General features: G+C 41.4%; 1 protein-coding gene and 1 long non-coding RNA gene across 2 annotated transcripts; both read right to left on the reverse strand.

The window, feature by feature from the left end:
• Positions 1 to 4018: 4018 nt before the first annotated feature.
• LOC104095110 (uncharacterized) lies at positions 4019 to 12474 on the reverse strand. The gene is made up of 3 exons (XR_011409141.1): positions 11839 to 12474; positions 5217 to 5284; positions 4019 to 4187 (listed from the first exon to the last, which is right to left on the reverse strand). It is a non-coding gene; the product is annotated as an uncharacterized lncRNA (long non-coding RNA).
• Positions 12475 to 15373: 2899 nt separating this feature from the next.
• LOC138894061 (uncharacterized) lies at positions 15374 to 18248 on the reverse strand. Its single transcript, XM_070178735.1, has 4 exons — positions 18191 to 18248; positions 16650 to 17134; positions 15871 to 16151; positions 15374 to 15428 (listed from the first exon to the last, which is right to left on the reverse strand). The coding sequence occupies exons 1-4, from the start codon at positions 18246 to 18248 to the stop codon at positions 15374 to 15376; spliced, it is 879 nt and encodes a 292-aa protein (XP_070034836.1).
• Between the last annotated feature and the right edge of the window lie 2082 nt (positions 18249 to 20330).

Raw genomic sequence — 20330 nt, forward strand, 5'->3', positions numbered from 1 at the left:
AATAAGGAAAGAAATAAGCATGCTTTTCAAAAATAGCGGTCAAGGCATAAATTCTTCCACGGAAATCACCTAAATATAATTTTATCAATTTAATTGTGATTTCAAGTTCAACACATCAAATAGAGATCTCAAGTACCAATAAGCATGACGGAGGAAATACAACTCGGTACCTGCATGACAAGTATGCATGCCAGAATTAACAATATCGCAGTTAAATCATCAAGCATATCAAATCTCAGCACATGTATAGTGCCTGGCATAATTGCCCTTTAATCATCACACATAACATTGCTCAGCACTGTACGGGTTCCTAATATAAGTCCCTCACCAAGCATATATATGACCCGTGTGCCTACACCTATAGATTATTACGTGACTCCGGAGGGGCGAGTCCTCGCCCAAGCGCTGATCGGATCTAAGTGAACGATCAATATCACTTAGCCCAATATGGGGCCTTGCACACGCGTTACCTCGTAATCAATATGACTCAGCCCAATGTGGGGGCTTGGCGTACGTGTTACCTCACTATCAGTATCAAATCGTCTCTATGGCCCAAGATTTGTCATCAACCGCTTAAGTTTCAAATATTCGCATCACATAATACACAGCTCAAACCGTGTCACACATATAAGGGCATCAACAATATGTGAGATAACATATAAAGAATTCACAGAGATAGAGATATAATATGCGGATATGACATCATGACTGAGAGTATAACTACAATTAAGGCAAACAACTCAATATAGCAAGAGTATCCCTATCATATCTCAAACAGTTAAGAATATAGCCTAGACATGATTTCTAACATGGATAATAGCTCACGTAGTCATACAAGTGAAGAAAAATACGGAAATAAAGAAGCATAATAGTAAAATAAGTCACATAATAGTTTAAGGTCTACCCGGGTCATGAATAACACCGGTTATTCATATACGCATGTTACCTAGCACATGTATCACCCCCAACATACCTCAAATATCATAGCCAACGGGAGAATTGCCCTCAAACCATGTTTATACAAGTTACTTACCTCAAAGAGGGTGAATCAATACTCCGTAAAGCCCTTCCCACGCGAATAGACTTCCAAATGACTCGAATCTAGTTAAAAATAACTCAATAACATCAAACACGACTATATAAATCGACTCCAAACAAAGTGGATGCTCCTTCATACAGGGCACAGAGAGGCAAGTGATGGGCGCTATTCGAATAAAGCTCCAATCTTTATCAAATTGTACAAACTCAACCAAAAAGTCAACTCGAACCCACTTATCGGAACCCGACCAAAGTCACAATTCTCGTCTACCCATTCGAATATGAGTCAACATATACAAGCTTCATCTAAATTTGACTCTAAATCGAGGTTCAAATCTCTATTTTTCACACCCTTCTAAATACGGACCCCAGCCCACGAACGCAATGCACAAAGTTCCACTTGCCAATGCGAACATGGTCGCCTATTCGTGAGCACGAAGGCCAATCACCTGACCATCCCCAGCCTACTTCACTCTATGCGAACGCGATGCGTAGGTCGCAAAAGCGAAGGCCAAGCCGCCTCACCCATCACGAACGCGACCCTTATGTCACGAACGTGAAGAAGAAAATGCATATGCCCCAAATAAGCCTTCGCGATCGCGAGATCTGCTCCGTGATCGCAAAGCACATCAGACACCAACAGTCATCAATAATTCAACCAAGCTCTAGCTGGTCCGAAACTCACCCGAGCCACTTGGGAGCCCGTCCAATCATACCAATAAATCTGTAAACAGTACTCGGACCTATCCAAAGCCTCCCAACACATGCTCGATCATCACATCGACGAATCGACAACCAAACCATCAATTCAACTTCTCTTATGTTCATAAGCTTCTAATTTCTAACTAAACATTCGAGTCTTATCAAACCAACTCGGAATGCAATCCAACTTTGCAGACAAGTCCCAAATGATATAACGAAACTATTTCAACTTCCAGAATAATAATCCAACCCCGAGAGCCTCAAAATCAACTCCCAGTCAAACTTAAGAACTTTTTAAACCTTCAAATTTCCAACTTACGATAATTAGAATCAAATCAACCTAGGAAAATCTAAATCCAAATCCGGACTTATGCCTAAGTTCAAAATCACCATACAAACCTATTGAAACCGTCAAATCACCAATCCGAGGTCGTTTATATAAAAGTCAAACCTTCGTCCCATGAAATTAAGCATTCCGATTCACTCCAAAATCTTCCCGAAACCAAACCAACCATCCCTGCAAGCTACAAATCAACAAACTAGCATTAGGAAAGCATCAAATAGGAGAACGGTGCTCAAATATAAAAAATGATGGGTTGGGTCGTTACACGAAGTGACAATGGAGTTTGCCAACAATGTAAATCCACCCATATATGTAAATATTAATGTTTTTTAACTATGAAGTTCAATAAGGCCTACATTTTGATCGAGACAGCTGAACTTTGTTGCAGTTGTTCTTTAGTTTGTCCTCAATAAGATCGGATTAATGATGATTGATGTGGTTATGGTGAAGGTTTTTTGTTACATTTTTAATGTCAGGCGTTTGTGAATGTTGTAAGGAATGGTCCTAAGTTTTGATGTTTCCCCTGCTATCGTAGCAAGGACAAAAAAAATTGACTTGTACATAGTGGAGAACGTGAAATTTCTAGGGGTCCATACGTTGCTTTTATTTGAATTTAAGAGCAAGAATTTATTACTACTGAACCATAATGTACATTACAAGCTGGAAATTTTCAATTTTTTGTGCTGGAATGCTCTTTATAACCAGGTAAACTTATTCACTTTTTAAGGAAGATTAAAGTTTTTATAGTGACATTTACACATGTGAATTGGATTAATATTGAATCTTCACTTTTTATAATTGGGTATGGGATATTTTCTGTGTTAGGCATATGTAGCTTTGTTATTTCGAATAATCTATTTTAATCTCTTAACTTTGATTGCTGGAATATCTGGTCAAAGAAGCAGTTATTCTTTGGTTTTAAATAGCTTGACTGATAAAGGGTGTTAATGTTTGTTCATATGCACTTAATTTTAAATTGCAATTGTCTTATTTAATGTAGCAACCTGTTCTTCTTTATGTGGATGCCTTGATTTTTTTCATAAACTACTTCAGTTGGAATTGCATGCCTTTGCATTTGATGAAGGAGATTTAACTATTAACTTAACAAATGAGTCTTGGCTTTTTACAGTTACAGAGGACTTGCAAGTTATCACAACATTCTTCTCTTGTAATTATGAAATTCTCGCAGAAATTTCATCGAATGATGCGCTTGATATAGTCTTCGGTCCCGAGCACCCTGGCCGTGTTCGAGGGTTAGACATAGGTGTAGTTCCAACAGTAGCATTCAAGCAAATATCAAGTCGAGATGGTTGTTCTTATATTGGCTCATCTAGCGCTTGCACTCCACCTCCACGGTGGGATCAAAAGATGGCAAATATGAGATCACAAATAAATGCGCAAACAAGCTTATTTCAAATGATAATAGAAATATCTCTGAGGAGTTTCCTCACTTATTTCCGACTCCTCCACAGGTACAAGCATTTACTTTTTCTTTGTTTACGCATTCAATTTGACAATATGTTGCAGAGAGACTAATCTTTGACTCCAAGTTGGTTAGTTCGATCAGTACCTGCATAATGTGTGCTGGTTGGCTTCTTCATCACATGATTGCAATGGCCAAATTATATAAGTTTAAAAGTTTGAGACTACTAATTAGTTTTTTTTTCCTTTTTGCAAGCATACGATTTAGGAGGTGATGTTCCATCACCAACTGGGCCAAGAAGATCCCTTAATGAAAGTAATAATGAAAACGGAGCAAATGACAATTAATAATCATTGTTAGGATGATCTACGTTTTTCTTTTTATTGTAATTGTTGAAAAACTCTCTGAAACTTAAACCTGAATATTTGACGGGATTTTGGGCACTTATTGTCACGATCCCAAACTAACCCTGTCGTGATGGCGCCTATTGTGGAACTAGGCAAGCCGACTAATTTTCAAAACAAACCGATATTTTCATTTCAAAGATAATTTCAAGGCTATGTAACATAAAAACCTTCGTTAAGGAGTTCAAATCAAAATAAAAGTGCGGAAAAGAAAAGCCCGAGAAAATCTTCAACCGAAATAGTCAACAGCCGCTACCGTATCCAGATACACCTGGATCTGCACACAAGGTGCAGAGAGTAACGTGAGTACGCCAACTCAGTAAGTAACAACAGTAAATAAAGACTGAGAAGTAGTGACGAGCAATAATGCAAGTAAAGTTCATATCACCAAAAAAAAATTCAGTACAATACATCATGCTTTAAAAACCAGGATTTGAATCAAATCAACTCTTTTTAAATCTAGTTCCAGTAAAATCACTTAAAGACATCTTTCAACAGTTTTCAAAATGAAGGCTCAATACAAAGGTGAGCAAAAATAATAATGAAATCATAATCATCACCTCGGGCAACATCACTCATAGACAACCCCTCGGGCAAACCTCACAATCACTCGTATACAGCCCCTCGGGCAGACCTCACCATCACTCATGCCTCCCAATCACTCAGCACTCGGCACTCACACTCAGTAGGTACCTGCGCTCACTAGGGGGTGTGTACAGACTCCGGAGGGGCTCCTTCAGCCCAAGCGCTATATCAAGCCAATCATGGCATAAATCAATGAAGCCCTCGACCTATATCAAACATGTTGCGACGTGTAGCCCAATCCCATAAATATCCTTATAAATCAGGCAATCGGCCTCACTCAGTCATAAACTTCTCCAGCCTCTCGGGCTCTCACAAAACAAAGAATTCAGCCCAAACAACATTTATATGATGCATCAAAATAGAGTAATAGAGACTGAATTATGCTACAAATATGTATAAACATGACTGAGTATATATTTTTAATCAAAAACAATGAGAGGATAGCAAGAAAAGACCTCTAAGGGTCCAAAACACACTGGCATAAGGCCTAAACATAGCATCCAACCTGACTTACAGAAATTCTTTCTAAAACACATAAGAATCATATAGTTTTAACAAAATATTCAACTATACAGTTGATACGGGATGGACCAAGTCACAATCCCCAACGGTGCACGCCCACAGGCCCGTCACCTAGCATGTGCGCCACCTCCAAATAGTAAAATGATACAAAATTCTGGGGTTTCATACCCTCAGGACCAGATTTACAATCGTTACTTACCTCAATCCGTGCAAATCTCTACTCCGCAATGCCCTTGCCTCTCGAATCGGCCTCCGAGCGACCCGAATCTAGCCACAAGCAATACAATACGATCAAAATAGGCTAAAGGGATCGATTCAACAAGAAAAATACCAAATTATAGCAAAACTCCAAAATCGGCCCAAACCCGGCCCTAGGGCCCACACCTCGAAATCCGATAAAAGTCATAAAACCCGAAAGCCCATTCACTTACGAGTCTAGTCATACCAAATTTACCAAAATCCGACAATAAAACCCCACTTCAAAACCTCAAAATTCTATCTCGAGAACTCTTTCACTTTTTCCCCAATTTTTCACCCCAAATCATAATTTAGATGATAAAAATCAAGATATAATCAAGGAATTTAACCAAAATCAAGTGAGAAACACTTACCCCAATCAACTCCCTCAAAATCCCTTCAACAATCGCCTAAATCTGTGGTCTCTAGCTCAAAATATAAAAAATGGATTCAAACCCTTGATTTTGAAATTTAACACTTTTGCCCAGATTTCCTTAATCGCGATCGCGGAAAAGGCCTCGCAATCGCGAAGAACGACTTCGCTCCCTCAGAAATCTACTCTACGCGAATGCGTAACACCTCACGCGAATGCGATGCACTAGCTGCTCACACATATGCAATCACAATTGTCCTCACGCGACCGCGAAGAGTAACACTCAAACTCCATTGCTGCCTTACTTCTTCTTCGCGAACGCGGCCTAGCCCACGCGTTCGCGGTGCACTGCCTGATAACCTTACGCGATCGCGTCTTCATCTTCGCGAACGCGAAGTGCAATTTTAGATGACCTCTCAAATGACCTATGCGATTGCGAGATCTCCCTCGCGAACGCGATGAAGAAAAATGTATGCATATACACCAGAAAATCTGCCAACTCCCTAAGTCCAAAAATGACCCGTTGAGCATACGAAACACGCCCGAAGCCCCCGGGACCTCAACCAAATATACCAACCAATCTTAAAACACCATACGAACTTAGTGGAGCCTTCAAATCACGTCGAACAACATCAAAAATATGGATTATGCACGGATTCAAGCCTAAGAACTTCTAAACTTCCAAATTCGACAACCGATGCAGAAACCAAACAAACCACGTCCGAATGACCTCAAATTTTGCACACATGTCTAAAATGATACCACGAACTTACTCCAACTTTCGGAAATTCAATCTGACCCAGATATCAAAATTTCCACTGCCAACAAAATTTGCCAAAATTCTAACCTTCACCAGTTCAAGTGAAATTCCACTACGGACCTCCAAATCACATTCCGGACGCGCTCCTAAGTCCAAAATTACCTAACGGAGCTAACGGAACCATCAAAATTCAAATCCAAGGTCGCTTACACATAAGTCAATGCCCGGTTGATTTTTCCAACTTAAGCTTCTACTTTAGAGACTAAGTGTCTCAATCCACTCCGAAACCACTCCGGACCCGAACCAACTAACCCGATATATCATAATATAACTAAAAAGCGCAAAAGAAAGTAGAAATGGGGAAAATAGGGCTATAACTCTCAAAATGACCAGCCGGGTCGTTACATCCTCCCCTTCTTAAACAAATGTTCGTCTTCGAATGGGTCTAGAAATATACCTGAAGTCTCAAATAGGTGTGGATATCTGCTCTGCTTCTTCCGCTCGGTCTCCCAGTTGGCCTCCTCCACAGGCTGACCTCTCCACTGCACCTTCACCGAAGTTATGTCCTTTGACCTCAACTTCTGAACCTGCCTATCCAAAATGGCCACCAGCTCCATATCATAAGTCATATCATCCTCCAACTGAATCGTGCTGAAGTCCAAAACATGGGACAGATCGCCAATATACCTCCGGAGTATGGAAACATGAAACACTGGATGCACACTCGACAAGCTGGGTGGCAAGGCAAGCTTGTAAGCCACCTCCCCAACCATAAAAGACACATCATGGACCTTCCTATCCACGTAGCTCTTCTGCCTAGACTGCGCCATGCGAAGCCACTCCTGAATCGATTTCACCTTATCTAATGCATCCTGGACCAAGTCTGTACCCAATAGCCTAGCCTCACCCGGCTCAAACCATCCTACTGGAGATCTACACCTCCTCCCATATAAAGTCTCGTATGGAACCATCTGAATACTCGACTGGTAGCTGTTGTTATATGCAAACTCCGCGAGCGGCAAGAACTGGTCCCATGAACCCCCCAAAGTCAATGACACAAGCGTGCAACATGTCCTTCAATATCTGAATAGTGCGCTCGGACTGCCCGTCTGTCTGAGGGTGAAAAGCTGTGCTCAACTCAACCTGAGTACCCAACTCTCGCTGCACGGCCCTCCAAAACTGTGATGTAAACTGAGTGCCCCTATCTTAAATGATGGAAACTGGGACACCATGCAGGCGAACAATCTCTCGGATGTAAATCTCATCCAATCGCTCTGAAGTGTAAGTAGTTCCAACTGGAATGAAGTGCACGGACTTGGTTAGCCGATCCACAATCATCCAAATAGCATCGAACTTCCTCGAAGTCTGTGGGAGCCTAACTATGAAGTCCATGGTGATTTGCTCCCACTTCCACTTTGGGATCTCTAACCTCTGAAGCAAGCCACTCGGTCTCTGATATTCATACTTAACCTGCTGACAGTTGAGACACCGAGCCACAAACCCAACTATATCCTTCTTCATCCGCCTCCACCAATAGTGTTGCCTCAAATCCTGGTACATCTTCGCGGCACCCGGATGGATGGAATATCGCGAGTTATGGGCCTCCTCAAGAATCAACTCCCGAAGCCCATCTACATTAGGCACACATATCCGGACCTGCATCCTCAACACGCCATCAACACCAATAGTCACATCCCTAGCATCACCTTTCCGAACCCTGTCCTGAAGAACAAGCAAGTGGGGGTCATCATACTGACGCTCCCTGATACGGTCATAAAGAGAAGACCTGGAGATCACGCAAGCCAACACCCGACTTGGCTCCGAAATATCCAATCTGACAAGCTGGTCCACTAAGGCCTGAACATCCAATGCCAAGGGTCTCTCAGCTGCTGGGAGATACGCTAAACTCCCCAAACTCACCGCCCGGCGACTCAAGGCATTGGCCACCATATTGTCCTTCCCCGGATGGTACAAAATAGTGATATCATAGTCCTTGAGAAGCTCTAACCATCTCCGCTGACGCAAATTAAGATCCTTCTGCTTAAACAGATGCTGCAGACTCCGATGATCAGTATAGATCTCACAATGAACCCTATAGAAATAATGACGCCAAATCTTCAAGGCGTGAACAATGGATGCTAACTCAAGATCATGGATAGGATAGTTCTTCTCATGGGTCTTCAATTGGGGCGAAACATAGGCAATCACCCTACCCTCCTACATCAGAACACAACCAATACCTACCCTCGAGGCATCACAATACACGGTGTAAGAACCTGAAGTTGATGGCAGAACTAACACTGGAGTTGTGGTCAAAGCAGTCTTGAGCTTCTGAAAGCTCTCCTTACACTCATCCGACCACCTGACTGGAGCACCCTTTTGGGTCAATCTGGTCAATGGCGATGCAATAGATGAAAATTCCTCCACAAAGCGACGGTAATAGCCCGCCAAACCAAGGAAGCTCCTAATCTCCGTGGCTGAGGATGGTCTAAGCCAACTCTGCACCGCCTCTACCTTCTTCAGATCCACCTGAATACCCTCACTGGACACCACGTGCTCCAGGAATGCTACTGAACCGAGCCAAAACTCATACTTGGAGAACTTTGCGTAAAGCTTCTCCTCCCTCAATCTCTGTAATACAATCCTCAGATGCTGAGCATGCTCCTCCTAGCTACGAGAGTACACCAGGATGTCATCAATGAATACAATAATGAATGAGTCCAAATAGGGTTGGAATACACTGTTCATCGAATGCATGAACGCTACTGGGGCATTGGTCAGCCCAAAAGATATCACCAAGAACTTATAATGGCCATATCGGATCCTGAAAACTGTCTTAAGAATATCCGAATCCCGAATCTTCAACTGGTGATACCCGGACCTCAAATCAATGTTGGAGAACACCCTCGCTCCCTGAAGCTGGTCAAATAAATCATCAACACGAGACAAAGGATACTTGTTCTTGACTGTGACCTTGCTCAACTGCCTGTAATCAATGCATGTTCTCACGGAACCATCCTTCTTCTTCACAAATAGAACTGGTGCACCCCAAGGTGACAAACTAGGCTGAATAAACCCCTTATTAAGGAGTTCCTAAAGTTGTTCCTTCAACTCCTTCAACTCCGCCAGTTCCATACGACACGGTGGAATAGAAATGGGCTGAATGCCCGGCACCAAATCAATACCAAAATCAATATCTCTATCAGGTGGCAGTCACAATACCCAACGGTGCACGCCCACACGCCCGTCACCTAGCATGTGCGCCACCTCCAAATAATAAAATGATACAAAATTTCGGGCTTTCATACACTCAGGACCAAATTTACAATCGTTACTTACCTCAATCCGAGCAAATCTCTACTCCGCAATGCCCTTGCCTCTCGAATTGGCCTCCGAGCGACCAGAATCTAGCCACAAGCAATACAATACGATCAAAATAGGCTAAAGGGATCGATTCCACAGGAAAAATACCAAATTAGAGCCAAAATCCGAAATCGGCCCAAAGCCGGCCCTCGGGCCCACGTCTAGAAATCCGATAAAAGTCACAAAATTCAAAAACCCATTCACTCACGAATCTAGTCACACCAAATTTACCAAAATCCGACAACAAAATCCCCTTCAAAACCTCAAAATTCTATCTCAAGAACACTTCCACTTTTTTCCAATTTTTCACCCCAAATCACAATTCACATGATAAAAATCAAGATATAATCATGGAAATTTTACCAAAATAAAGTGAGAAATACTTACCCCCAATAAACTCCCTCAAAATCCCTTCAAAAATCGCCTAAATCCGTGGTCTCTAGCTCAAAATATGAAAAATGGGCTCAAACCCTCAATTTTGAAATTTAACACAACTGTCCAGATTTCCTTAATCGCGATTGCGGAAAAGGCCTTGCGATCGCGAAGAACAACTTCGCTCCCTCAAAAATTTACTCTACGCGAACGCGTAACACCTCACGCGAACGCGATATACTAGCTGCTCACACCTACGCGATCGCAATTGTCCTCACGCGACCGCGAAGAGTAACACTCAAACTCCACTGCTGCCTCACTTCTTCTTCGCAAACGCGGCCTAGCCCACGCGTTCGCGGTGCACTGCCTGATAACCTTACGCGATCGCGTCTTCATCTTCGCGAACGCAAAGAGCAATTTTAGCTGACCTCTCAGATGACCTACGCGATCGCGAGATCTCTCTCGCGAACACGATGAAGAAAAATGTCTGCAATAACACCAGAAAATCTGCCAATTCCCTATGTCCAGAAATGACCCGTTGAGCATCCGAAACACGCCCGAGGCCCCCGGGTCCTCAACCAAACATACCAACCAATTCTAAAATACCATACGAACTTAGTCGAGCCTTCAAATCACGTCGAACAACATCAAAAATACGGATTATGCACAGATTCAAGCCTAAGAACTTCTAAACTTCCAAATTCGACAACCGATGCCGAAATCAACCAAACCACGTCCGAATGACCTCAAATTTTGCACACAGGTCTAAAATGACACCACGAACCTACTCCAACTTCCGTAAATCCAATCCGACCCCGATATCAAAATTTTCACTGCCGACAAAATTCGCCAAAATTCTAACCTTCGCCAATTCAAGCCAAATTCTACTACGAACCTCCAAATCATATTCCGGATGCGTTCCTAAGTCCAAAATTACCTAACGGAGCTAACGGAACCATCAAAATTCAAATCCGAGGTCATTTACATATAAGTCAACGTCCGGTTGACTTTTCCAACTTAAACTTCTACTTTAGAGACTAAGTTTCTCAATCCATTCCGAAACTACTCCGGACCCGAACCAACTAACCCGATATATCATAATATAACTGAAAAGCGCAAAAGAAAGCAGAAATGGGAAAATGGGGTTATAACTCTCGAAACGACCGGCCGGGTCGTTACACTTATGTTTTAATATGATGACTATTTTGTTTATTTATTTTTCTATATTTTGTGTTAAAATAATTATGATGGGCGCTTGATTGCATAATGGTGCAGTAAAACGGATCTAAATGTGGAATTAAAAAATTAACATTAAACAGATTACAATTAGAGTGGTTTAAACTGCTATGTAAACAACTGTAAAATTTGTAACAATTACAACGGTTACAACCGCCATAATAAGCAAAGTAAATAGCCATTTTAAACAATGCATATTACGGTGACTTTCTCTGCATATTTACATCGGTTAAAGGAAAATTGATGTATTATACCTTTTGGCGGAAGCGATTATGACGGTCTTATAAGCCGCCATTTAGGATAATCCGCTATATGCATAAAAATCCGCTGCAGTTTTTTGTCATGTACAAAAACTATCATGAAATATGACTTCAGAAAGCAGTGAAGAGAAAATAAGTAGTGACATACCAATAGTTCTAAATCCCATATTAGTCGTGTTCCTATACAAGTCCAGTAAAGAGAAAATAAGTAGTGACATACCAATAGTTCTTTTGCAATGAAGAACAGCCTCATAAATGGAGCTCTCAGAATCACAAGACCTGCGCCAATCATCAACAGAACAAGTTAAGCTTGTCCGTGGAGATGTCCCCTGTGAACAATAAATATTCACTCCCTCTATTGTACTTGTACTAATTCCACTTTTGCACCCAAAATCACATCTTATTTTTTGGCACAAAGGCTTCAGAAAATCGAACAACTTCTGCATAACATTCCGACTGGACAACGATCCTCCACATCTCCTAAATGATATACAGAGAACTCTACTAGAGGAGTGCAGTTCTTGTTTGGTTTTTAAAGATTGTGGATATTTTGGCACGGAGCTCGAAGGATAGTAATTAGTACTCTCCATTTTCATTGGATTGATGAGAAGAGGCATAAGGGAGCCTTTAGATATGAGTTCATCAGCCTGAACAAGTGTTAATGGAGACTCAGCTGATGTTGGAAAATTAAAATTCATCAAATCGTGTGGATTAACGTTAGAGAAACTCTTTGAAGGAGAAAGTGTAGGATCCATTTCAATGTAGGCAGCTTCGCCAAAATCATCGGATGCATATTCCGTGGAGATTCTCATCAACGAATTCTCCATGCTTTCAAAAGATGGCTTCCAACTCTAAACAGAGAAGAGGAGAAAAGAGAAAACAAAGAAAGGTTCTGTATAGTTTTAAAAGGTATATAAAAAGAGGGTGTTCAACAAGCATAATGGAACATACATATGTATGTATATGTATGAATGTATGTATGTATGTGTAACTTTTATATACTGTCCATGAGAAACTATAAGTTCTCATAAAAAGTGAGATTAATATAAAAAATTTACACCATCAATTAAATGATAGTAGTAATTTTATTAAAGAAGCTATCATTTTGCTAACAATAATATATGTGGAGGTCTACTAAAACAAATTTCAATTAGTAAATGATAATAAAATGGAGTAGAAATAGAAAAGCAAACCCCACATGCACTCATGAACTTTACATTACATCCAAAGCTTAGCTAAATTAGAATTGTATTTTAGTATATTATATACTGTATATAATTTGTAGAACTACTAAACTTCACGGAGAAGTTGGTTTCTCTTCATGACTTTATAGAAATCGCCAATAATAGCTAAGGAATTAAAATGTCTGTTAGTAGACATGTTCATGCTTAGTCCAGAATCATTGCCAAACTAATTAATTAAAGCCAGTATGCTCATGAGAATTCAGCAATAAGCTTTCATACTTAAATCACAAGCCTTAAAATGCACATTGTGGACAGATCTTATGATTTGCTTTGCTTTCTATTATTGGCACTATCAGTTTGCACAAACACTCCTTGATTCCAATTTTTGGGATGTTTTTATAAACAACAACTAGTACAAGCTATATCCAAGCAACAAAGTCATACTTCATGATACTATTGGAGTAGTTTATACTTTATACCACATTCTAATATTAATCCAGTAATGAACATTTTCACGCTTTAAAGAGTGAATGAAAACTAAAAAAGGTTTAAAAAAATCAAAATGAATGCGCTCCACGTCCCTACAGACTTGCTTTTCCACCCAGCTTGTCGGGGGTTCATCAGGTGTTTCATGTTTTCATGCTTCAGAAATATCATGAGAATTAGGCACAGGTGTTGGATTTCAGCTCGGTGTATTTTAATAAGAATCTAGATTATGAAGAAGATTCGGTAGCCATTTTAGAGAGGCATGTTTGGAAGTTGAGGTCCAAAGATATTGCATCAGTGAGGGTTCAATAGAAAGGTCAACCGGTCGAGGAAGCGATCTGGGAGACTAGCATGATATGCACAGTAGATATCCTCATCTTTTTGGCATCCCGGGTATAATTCTAAACCCGTTCGAGGACAAACGTTTATTTTAAAGGGGAGAACATAATAACGTGACTAGCAATTTTATTTATTTGAGCCCCATTTTCCTATTTGATGCTTCCCGCATCTTTTTTTGTTATTTTGTGACATGGGGGGGGGGGGGGGGGAGTTTTTTTGGTTTCTAGAAGGTTTCAGAATGAATTGAAAAACTTAGTTTCACTGTTAGAAGCTTAATTTATAAAAGTTGGCCAAGGTTTGACTTTGGAGTATATGTCCTTGGAATGGTGATTTGATGATTCTAATAGGTTCGTATGGTGATTTTAAACTTGGGAGTATATTCGAACTTGGATCTAGAGGTTCCTAGATGGTTTAGCTTATTTGTCGTAAGTTGGCAATTTAAAGGTTTGGAGAGTTCATAGGGTTGACTGAGAGTTGGCTTTGATGTTATCAGGTTACGGTCGGTGTTCTGAGAATTTGGATTGATTATTTAGTTGATCGGAACTTGTGTGCAAAGTTTGGTTGAAATCCAGAATATTGTAACTTACAAGACTAGGAAAATATACGTAAATTCTAGGACATTAATTTTTTTCTTTATACCTTGTTATCAAACTTGTGTAATTACGAGATCATGCAAAATGAAAGAATGGCTTAGCCTTAACATACTTGGAGTAGGAAAAAATTCGTAGAATATTATTGGAAAAGATTGCACCGTACTCCTTTAGAACTATAAAATTTTACGTTGCTACGATTCTAACAATTCTCATTGGAATTGTTTGGTTACAAGAATTTCGTTGAAACCTTTTAGGAGAATTTGATTGCAAGAAATCTCGTTGTTAATGTCTTTGTAGGAACTTGAATTGTAAAAGTTTCTAACGTTCTGTTATGAAGGAATTTTGTAAGACTTTTCTAAGCAATTTCGTTGCTAAGGTGCAAAGCTCACCTATGAGTTGTAGTGTCTTGTAGTTAAAAGCTAATGTTCTGATTGTGTTTTTGTATTCAAGACATGTGAAGATGAAGTTTTGTTGAAAGCTTTGTGAAAATGGCTAACATTAGTTTGCCACCTCGAGTCTTTGAGAATAAATATATGTAATATTTTTACATTAGTTTGCCACCTAAGCTCATATGATTACTTAGTCATATGTATTAATAGTGGCTTACTGCCATGTGGGGGTGGGGGTGGGGAAAGTTAAAATTATGCAATAATTAATTAACTAATTAGGTAATATTTCGCTACCCGATAATTAACCAATTACCCGCATAATTAAGAATTGTCCTCAAATTACTTAAAATTCTACTTATTTTTAATACACTTTATACATCATACTATCACGGTCATATTGTACCTTGCATGGTACTAGTCCATAAATACCGAGTATTATCGCTCGACCTGTATTTTATCCCAAATTGGCAACCTTCAACGAAACTCATTTTCTTTAATTCGTGTACCCTTTCCTTCGTGGCACTTACTTATTACATGTTATAAATAGCATAAATATACTAATCTCAAGATAATCTCATCCCCGAGTTTATGTCAATTAACTGAAGATGAAACTTTAACGTACGAAAAATGCGAGATGTAACATCCTTCCTCCTTTAGAAACATTCAACCTCGAATGTCTTCTCTTAGATACTTTGGAAAATTTTTTGCTAGAGTCTCTTCCGTACACTAGACTAAAACCAACATGTACGCAGCCAGAAAATATACTATACTTGCCATACATGGCCACTGTCTATAATAGCAACACTTGGCTTTTTACAACTGTCCATTATAAATTCTGAGAGTAAAAAATGAGAGCTTACTTGATGACCTACTGGTCTGAATAGAGCTGTGCTGAGGTATCCTACCTCGAGCCATATCTTCAATTTGAAATAGGTGGGGGTATTTAGACTTAATTTCTTCCTCTGCTTCCCACGTCATCTCTTCCACATTCTTGCTTCTCCATAAAACCTTCACGGAGGCCACCTCCTTATTCGGAAGCTTGCGGATTTGTCGGTCTAGGATGGCAACCGAAATTTCCTCGTATGACAAGTCCTCCGTAATCTGTACATCATTTGTGGGCACCACTCGGGTAGGATCGCCAATGCACTTCCGTAGCATGGATATGTGAAAAACCGGATGGACAGACTCTAATTCTGTGGGCAATTCTAACTCATAAGCTACTTGGCCCACTCTCCGAATGATCCTATAAGGCCCAATATACCGTGCGCTAAGTTTTCCTTTCTTGCCAAACCTTATCACACCATTCATAGGTGACACTTTTAAGAATACCCAGTCATTAACCACGAACTCTAAATCTTGTCGCCGCACATCAGAATATGACTTCTGACGACTCTGAGTTGTCAATAGTCGCTCCCGAATGAGCTTTACTTTTTCTATGGCCTGCTGAACCAGGTCTGGCCCATGTAATCCAGATTCTCCAATATCAAACCACCCTATAGGAGATCTGCACTTACGCCAATACAAAGCCTCGTATGGAGCCATCTGGATACGGGAGTAGTAACTGTTATTATATGAAAACTCGATAAGAGGTAGATGTTCATCCCAACTTCTTTTAAAATCCAGCACACATGCTTGTAACATATCCTCGAGCGACTGAATTGTGCGTTCGGCCTGTCCATCAGTTTGCGGATGAAAATTTATGCTAAGATTCACCTGAGTCCCTAGACCTTTCTGAAATGACCTCCAAAAATGTGCTGTAAACTGGGCCCCACGGTCAGATATAATAGATATTGGTACTCCGTGTAGTCGCACTATCTCTTTAATATACAACTTTGCATAATCTTCTGCTGTATATGTAGATCTGACCGGTAGAAAATGAGCTGATTTCGTGAGCCTATCGACTATCACCCGTATGGAATCGAACTTACGATGAGAATGAGGTAAACCCGTGATAAAGTCCATATTTATCGCCTCCCATTTCCATGTCGGGATCTCTATAGTCTGCATTAGCCCTCCGGGCTTCTGGTGCTCTATCTTCACCTGCTGGCAACTAGGACACTGAGCGACATACTCAACAATGTTCTTCTTCATATCGTTCCACCAATACACGTCTTTGATGTCATGATACATCTTCGTTGATCCAGGATGAATGGAATAGCATGAATAATGTGCCTCTGACATAATCCTCTCTCCTAGCCCTGCTACATCTGGAACACATAGATGACCCCTGTATCTGAGAACCCCATCTCCCTTGAGCTCTAATAATGGCTTCTTCTGCTGTGGAACTCGCTCTCTCAACTTGACCAACTTTGGGTCCTCGTACTGCCTTTCCTTTACTTCAGCTATGAGAGATGATTTTGCAGTATTTTGGAATACAACTCCACCATTGTAAGAGTCTACTAACCGAACACCTAAACAAGCCAATTGATGAATCTCTCTAGTTAATTGTCTTTTCTCGGACTCTACATGTGCTAAGCTACCCATGGATCGATGACTTAAGGCATCTGCTACCACATTAGCTTTCCCTGGATGGTAGAGAATGTTAATATCGTAACTTTTTAATAACTCAAGCCATCGCCTCTGTCGTAAATTCAACTCTTTTTGCTTGAAGATATATTGCAGGATTTTATGATCTGTGAATGCATCAACATGAACACCATATAAATAATGCCGCCATATCTTAAGTGCATGAACAACCGCAGCTAACTCGAGGTCGTGGGTCGGATAATTCCGTCCGTGCTTCCTTAACTGCCTTAAAGCATACCCAATTACCTTCCCATGTTGCATTAGGACACATCCTAACCCGACACCTGAGGCATCACTATACATGGCATAACCATCTGGACCCTCTGGAAGTGCTAGAACTGGTGCTGAGGTCAACCTATTCTTAAGCTCTTGGAAACTCTGCTCACAGGCCTCTGTCCACTAAAACTTAGTTGCTTTCTGCGTCAACTTCGTTAATGGTGCTGAAAGAGAAGAAAAACCCTCTACGAACCTCCGGTAGTATCCTGCTCGAGTTAGCTGATTGTCTACCTTTATACCTCCATCAGATACAATGTGCCCCAAGAATGCTACAGACTTCAACCAAAACTCACATTTAGAAAACTTAGCATACAATTTATTATCACGGAGGGTTTGGAGTACCGCTCGCAGATGGTCCACATGCTCATCCTCTGAACGTGAATAAACCAGAATATCATCAATAAAGACTATCATGAACAGATCAAAATATGGCCAGAATAGGCTGTTCATCAAGTCCATAAATACGGCAGGTGCATTCGTCAACCCGAAGGACATGACAAGGAACTCGAAGTGGCCATATCGGGTTCTGAAGGCGGTCTTAGGAATATCTTTCTCCCGAACTCTGACCTGGTGGTATCCCGACCTTAAATCTATCTTTGAAAAGCAACTAGCCCCTTGCAACTGATCAAACAGGTCATTGATCCTTGGAAGTGGATACTTATTCTTGATAGTTACCTTGTTCAGCTGCCTATAATCGATACACATCCTCAGCGAGCCGTCTTTCTTCCGCACAAACAGTACCGGTGCACCCTAAGGTGAAGTACTGGGCCTGATGAAACCTTTCTCCACCAAATCTTTCAACTGCTCCTTCAACTCCTTCAATTCAGCAGGTGCCATTCTATATAGAGGGATGGATATTGGTTGAGTTCCCGGAAGCAAATTGATGCCAAAATCAATCTCTCACTCTGGGGGAATACCTGGAAAGTTAGATATGTACTCCTTTACTACTGGAATAGACTGAAGTGTAGGTATTTCTGTATCTGCATCCCTAACTCGCACAATATGATAAATGCACCCTTTGGTGATCATCTTCCTTGCCTTCAGATAGGAAATAAACCTACCTCTAGGTGTCGTTATATTACCTACCCATTCAAGGACTGGCTCACCCGAAAAATAAAATCTAGCTATCTTTGCTCGACAATAACCTATGGCAAGCTGCCAACCAGTCCATGCCCATGATAGCATCAAAATCCAACATCTCCAGCTCAACTAGGTCGGGTGAGGTTTGATGACCACAAACTGACACTGTACAACCTCGGTAAACCCGTCTAGCGATAATCGATTCTCCGACCGGTGTAGATACCGCAAAAGGATCACTTAGTATTTCAAGCACTATACCAAACTTCCCCGCGACAAATGGGGTAATACACGATAAAGTGGATCTTGGATCTATCAAGGCACAAGCATTGTGAGAGCAAATGGTCAACATACCTATCACAACGTCTGGTGAGGACTCTTGGTCCTGTCGACCCGCTAGCGCTTAGCTACGATTCTGGTTACCACCTGAACTAGAACCTCTACCTCTGCCTAGACCTCTACCAGCCGAAGACTGAGACTCGCACCCTGCAGGATGCACGAACATAGATGATCCTGGTGCTGAATTCGCTAGTTAAGCCATACCCCCAAAATCTCTATTTGGCAATCTCGCATCATATGCCACGGACGCTCACATGTATAACAAGCACCGGAACCTGCTCGGCATTGGCCTAAGTGTCCTCTATCGTAGATGGCACACCACGGTAGAAATGGCCATGTCTGCCCCGATCCTCGTTATCGCTACAAACTTGATGCCTGGGAGCTTTCACCTGGTCCTGACTGAGTATAACGGTCATACCTGTAACCCTGTGACTGAGGTGGTGGAGGTCTAGGTGGCCGTTCGAAGTACTGGGTCTTATAACTACCCTGAGACTGCTCCTAAGATCTGGCAAATCTTATCCTCTTATGCTACCCTGAGTCAGTCCTCTCCGTACCCTGCTGCCGACGCCTACCCCTTTCAATATTCTAGGCAAATGCGTGAATTCGGGAGATATCCATACTATCATGCAATGCAGCGGTGGCACATGCCTCGTTTAACTTTGGGGCCAACTCTGCTATAAACCTGTGGATCATATCCCGCATAGTAGCAACTATGGATGGTGCATATCTGGCCAATGAGTCAAAATGGAGACTATACTCTCGAACACTCATATTGCCCTGCTTGAGGGCTTAAAATTGATTGACTCGGGCTTGTCGGATCTCTCGCGGTAAGTACTGGTCAAGGAAGGCATCTGAAAAATTCTCTCAAATAGCAGGAAGTGCATCACGTCCCCATCCCTCTTACCAAAGGATGGCTATATCTCAAAGTGAAAAAGCTGCTAACTCAACTGCCTCTTTCTTCGTGGCATGCATAACCCAAAAGATCCTGTGAAGCTGATCTATGAAATCCTGCGGGTCCTCCCTCTGATTTGTCCCCGTGAACTCTGGGGGACCCAAAGCAATAAACTCTCGGACCCTTGAACTCCTATATCCCTCAGAAAGTCCTACACTAGCGGATGCCCTAGCATGTTGCTGGGTAGCTACCAACTGTGCCAACAAATGCACCGCACTCTTCAAGTCCCGATTTGATGGAAGCGGAGGGGGAACTGAATGTGCGGTCTCCCTAGGAATCTCCCCAGTTAGTGGAGGGGCCGGTAATGGCTGAGTAGGGGTCTCTCCCTGGGCCTCCAATTGGGCCCCATCTACTGGGGGTACCCTACTAGTCCCCTCACCTACTGTTGTCTCTCTCCTCTGGCTAGCCGTAGTTTTCCTAGTTACCGTCATCTGTGCATGCAAATGTCAACATGTAAGTTTAACTCAAATTTCCTATAACTCAGTTCTACAACACGATTTAGATTTGAAAAAAGGGTAACCAACCCCTAAATGCCCTGTAGTCCCCTATTT

The sequence above is a fragment of the Nicotiana tomentosiformis genome, chromosome 6, assembly GCF_000390325.3.
Source record: "Nicotiana tomentosiformis chromosome 6, ASM39032v3, whole genome shotgun sequence".
Classification (NCBI taxonomy): Eukaryota; Viridiplantae; Streptophyta; class Magnoliopsida; order Solanales; family Solanaceae; genus Nicotiana; species Nicotiana tomentosiformis.

Coding starts and splice junctions, on each gene's coding strand:
- LOC138894061 (XM_070178735.1), bottom strand. CDS start 18,248: ATGGCACCTGCTGAATTGAAGGAGTTGAAGGAGCAGTTGAAAGATTTG. Junction 16,152..16,649: donor AGTGTCCTAGTTGCCAGCAG/GTGAAGATAGAG, acceptor TCCCGTATCCAG/ATGGCTCCATACGAGGCTTT. Junction 15,429..15,870: donor AAAGGAAAACTTAGCGCACG/GTATATTGGGCC, acceptor TATAATGGACAG/TTGTAAAAAGCCAAGTGTTG.